Consider the following 4,531-nt stretch of genomic DNA (forward strand, 5'->3'; position numbering starts at 1 on the left):
AAGATAAATATATTTGTTGCAAGATACAATTTTATTAGCTAAAATAAAAGCGTATTTTAACAGGAATAGCTAAGAAAGTGACATAAGGAAAGAATGATTTTGCTGAAAAATTTTAAAGTTTTGCTGGAAATTCCTCAATAGAATTAGCTAAACATTGTGTGATTTTTTCAGCAAATATTTTTTGCTGTAGCGCCTAAATTTTAACAACTAATAAATTTAGCTTTAGCAGTAACAATATTAGTTGTCCCTATATTTTAAAAACACACATTAGCTGCCACAGCTATATTTTAGCTGCGTTGGCCAATCCTTTCTCTGCGTGTGAGCACACACACAACACCAGGCTACATCAAACGTCCGCACTCTTCAACACTGCGGCTAAAATTATGCCACTCAATATGGCTGTTCGAAAAGGTTCACACTATATGTAGTTCAACAGTCGTCCGATAAATGGCGTCAATTGGGAGGCTGCAAAAAAATCAGTCCGGGAACTTATAGACCGCACTGTGTATATATATGTTTTGTAGGAAATTTTTAAATCTTATTCCACTCTGTGGAATAAACGTGAAAAAATATCGTGATAAAAATATAGCAAATAATAGTACATAATTAATGATTATGATTTTGTGAACATCAAATTAACGTGATCTTAATAAAACAGATGGTTTTGCATTGCAGTAAAGTGTAAAGCATATTTTATATTCTATAATTACAAAAAAATATTTATAATAAATTTTGTAATTTTAATTAAAAATTTTTATATATTTATTTCTTTTTACTGGTATATTCCAGTATGTACTGTACAATTTGTAGTAAATCCGTTAGTCTGTATATAGTGAAAAATGTCAAACATTATACGTTGTATAATGTTTATATTACACATCCATTTTAATTTAATTAAATTCGCAACAGGTCAAGCGTGAAAACTTTAAATTGCAAGATTATTTTTGAAATCCAGTCGCTGACTTAAATCCTGTAAAAAATCCTTCTCATTTCCATTATAATTCGAGTAATTCTTTCGCCGCTTCGGTTATCTGTAAATTGATTAGCAAAGTCTGTTTAAAGTCGACTTTAACTGATGCGTAAAGCCGATTAAAACGCAGCATCGGAAACTTGTTAATCCCGTTAGAAATGTGCAGGTATAGTAGCAGTATAGCTGAATTATGATCCGCGAAAAGATGGGCGAAATTACAACGACTATAACTAGGAGTTCGCGCTCGTTTCAGGCTTCACAGGCGCAACCGTTCAAATTATTTCCTCGTTCCGGAGAAATTACTATCGTGCACTTTTTGCTAAGGTTCTTTGCATCTTCCTGCCAACGTTATCCGACGGCGACCGGCACGGCCCTTCCGGTAATTTGCTTTTTCCCCTCCCCGCCTTTGCTCGGCTCCTTTCTACAGTGGTGTGCCCACCGCTCTTCTTCTTTCTTGAAAATTTAATCGCAGAGCCGCGACGTCGCCTTTAATGCGATTCTTCGCCGCGTTCCTCCTTTTACCTTGCCTCGTTTTACCGAAGTTTTATTTCATGCCGTCGACATCCGCCGACGCGAGACTTTCTAAAAGAGCCATCCGCGTCCGTTGCGGTTAATAACGGCAACCTTTTCCCGAGGACACTCGCTTAGATCTTAAGGAAAGGACGGGAAAAAAACACACCGTTGTTTCAGCGCATTGCAGCATCGGTTAAATATCGCTATCAGTGCCACCGGAAAAGTCGAAATAAATCGGTTTTCGATATTAACGAATGCCATTACGAGGATTGGTTAGCGAAATTAAATACGTCCCATCTCGGCTGGGAGCGAAATCATGGTCTAAATTTTGCAATCGTAAGCTAGGATCCAGGAACCAATTTCGACTCCTACATTCAATTTCGTCTTACTTCAACTCTTCGTTCAAATACGTTAACGTTTTAAGAACGCTTACAACGGCGAACGAAGCGTATAATATGATATCCAGCCAGTCGTGAAATTACGAGATACTACAAGAGATTCTGAATCGTAATTTTTATGAAAAATCTCATCTTGGATAATCGCGGACGTAACATGACGAAAGCGTACTTGTCCCGCAAAAGATGTTACTTGACTTCACGTAGCGCGAAATCATTTATTATTAATCTTGTCCAATTTAATAACATTAATAACATAATTACAGCACATAAAAACCTGTCGACAATATATAATTACGTTTTTACAATATAAAAATTTGAATTGTAAATAATATAGAAAATATCTTCCTGTTGTAATATCGATGATTTTTATATAGGATACAGCGGGGTAATTTGAATAGTGGGATAATTTGGATAATAGTATTTGCAAGAATTTCAGAAAAATAAGAAATTTTAAGATACATTTCATTATATCTATGTCTGATATAATGAAATGTATCTTAAAATCTCTTATTTTTCTGAAATTCTTGCAAATACTTACTATTTTCCAAATTAATGGAAATGTTTATTATTATCCAAATTACACCGCATATCCTACGATTGCAGATAATATGTATAAAATAAATAATATCACGCATGTGTTGAAACATATTAATAAATAATAAAATATTATTCACTTGAGTGATTCGAATAAAAAAATGGATATCGAAGTTGAGTCTTCATTCTAACTCACATTTAGCCGCGCTATTTCTAATGCTCACGGACGAAATCAACAACTCAAATTACTGTCTGCCCGTTTCACTTCGAATCAAATTACTTAGCCGCCGGCGGTACATCGGGTCGTAATTGCGAAGGAAACTTCTCAAAAGATGCTTAAGTTCGGGAAAACTTTCTTAGGCTCGTTCTCAAATTTACATTTTCCGCGTTCTAGCGAAGGGGGACTTTGCCAGTCTACGACGACTTTTACCGATGCAGTGCCATCACCCCTGGTATAATTAAACTTGTCGCATATCCTTTCGGAACATGGTATCTGTTACTCGAGAGCGGAGGTGGTGGTACTGGCGCGAGGGGTGGTACTCGCTGAGTACTTCGCCGCGATCCATGTCGACACGTTTCATAAAATTTCATTACCCTCTCGCGGCGCAGTTATCGCCGGCGTTCATTAACAATGGGACTATACTTTCTGTTGAGCAGGAGCGAACGGATGCGCCGGACAGTATTGGCCCTGGAATGGTAATCGCGGCGCGACGATAATAATGGCTATCATGGCGGCCACCCTGTTCCTGATGATGACATCGCTGACGATGACGGTGCCCCCGATAACGAATGTACTGCCGAGGTGCGAGTCGCCGGTTAGCAGGTAGCTCGCGGGCATCCTCCAGATTGAAGATATCGCTGATGCCACTGTCTGATCCGATTACGTCGTCCATGTAAAACCTAGTAGTCTAGGGCTTCCAGTTATATATGTTACTATGTATAGAATAGATAGTCGAATAACGATAATTTTTATTCTCGAGGAGCCTATCGGAAGCGGTCAGGAATTGGTGAAACGCTGGCGGATCGACGCGGGGGCTACGCGTAAATTCATATACAGTTACTTTTGAACATGTTGTCTTTTGATGTAAATTGTTGATCACTAATAAGAAAAAACAAGGGAAACAGGAATAGAGCAGCGTCTGTGTATCGAGACATAGGCAGACATAATGATTACTTAAGGTAACTTAAGGTGAACGTGAAATTATTGCAAACCGAAGGATCAGCTTCGCAAGCGATCAGGATTTAAAATCGTGACACAAATGTTTTCAATAACGAAGAAACGGAGAAGAGGGCGATCGGGGGATTCGATTTTTGTTACGATTTAAATTTTCCGACGCGGAAACACTACACACACGTCGAGTGCTGTAAACGCGATATTTATTAGTGACTCGGAGTGTTCACCAAGTGTCAAATATAGATTATACAGGGGTAACTATATGATAACTGATATAATAACGTTAGCGCAGTAACGAGCGGCGTTCTGCTCAATATTCGCTCCTTTTATGATGTCTAACAGGAAACGCATCATAGGTACCGATTTGTAATCTGTACAAATTGTAATAAATTATAATACGAACCGTAAACATGGTGTACCGCATTATTGATACCACGCACCACTGCGCGTATACCTATATATATTTTTTACGTCGCTGTTTTATTTCGTTTCTTTATATCCGCGCAGATCATCTCTCTCATCAGAGAGATGGGGGGAATGGGATCAGTTCGAACGCTGGGTAAGTACATTTTACCTTTTTATACTCTCTTTCGGAGTTCTATTATTCCTCAGCGCAATCGTCGCTGTATTTCGTCTATATATATTTTACCGCCGCGTTTTTCATACAGCGATCATATTTCGCAGTACAGTGCAAACGCTCGTAGTCCGCGCAGAGTTAGCCGGCTATAATTTCACCAGCTCGTGCGCTCTTAAAACTAAGCCCTAATCCAGAAGATACTTTCAAACTTTTATACCTTCAAAGCGAGTTAATATTGATCCATCCATTTCACGCGAGTACGCACGCGTTTGCACAAAGTACTCTTAGTCTTCGGCACGGCTTAGCATAAAAATAATTATCATCCGGCTGCGCCAGCAGCAGCACGTCTCTCTCTCTCTCTCTCT

General features: G+C 38.7%; 1 protein-coding gene across 2 annotated transcripts in view; it reads left to right on the forward strand.

Annotated features, from left to right (window-relative positions):
* LOC105451688 overlaps window positions 1-3,998 on the forward strand; it is a 102,947-nt gene extending 98,949 nt beyond the window's left edge. For both annotated transcript variants that reach the window (XM_011692291.1, XM_011692292.1), the window contains exon 6: window positions 3,073-3,998. In XM_011692291.1, the coding sequence (XP_011690593.1) occupies window positions 3,073-3,242 (170 nt within the window). In that variant the 3' untranslated portion in view covers window positions 3,243-3,998. The remainder of the gene's footprint in view (window positions 1-3,072) is intronic.
* Window positions 3,999-4,531: the final 533 nt, after the last annotated feature.

Source organism: Wasmannia auropunctata, unplaced genomic scaffold (assembly GCF_000956235.1).
Source record: "Wasmannia auropunctata unplaced genomic scaffold, wasmannia.A_1.0 LD336047.1, whole genome shotgun sequence".
In the NCBI taxonomy this organism is placed as follows: domain Eukaryota; kingdom Metazoa; phylum Arthropoda; class Insecta; order Hymenoptera; family Formicidae; genus Wasmannia; species Wasmannia auropunctata.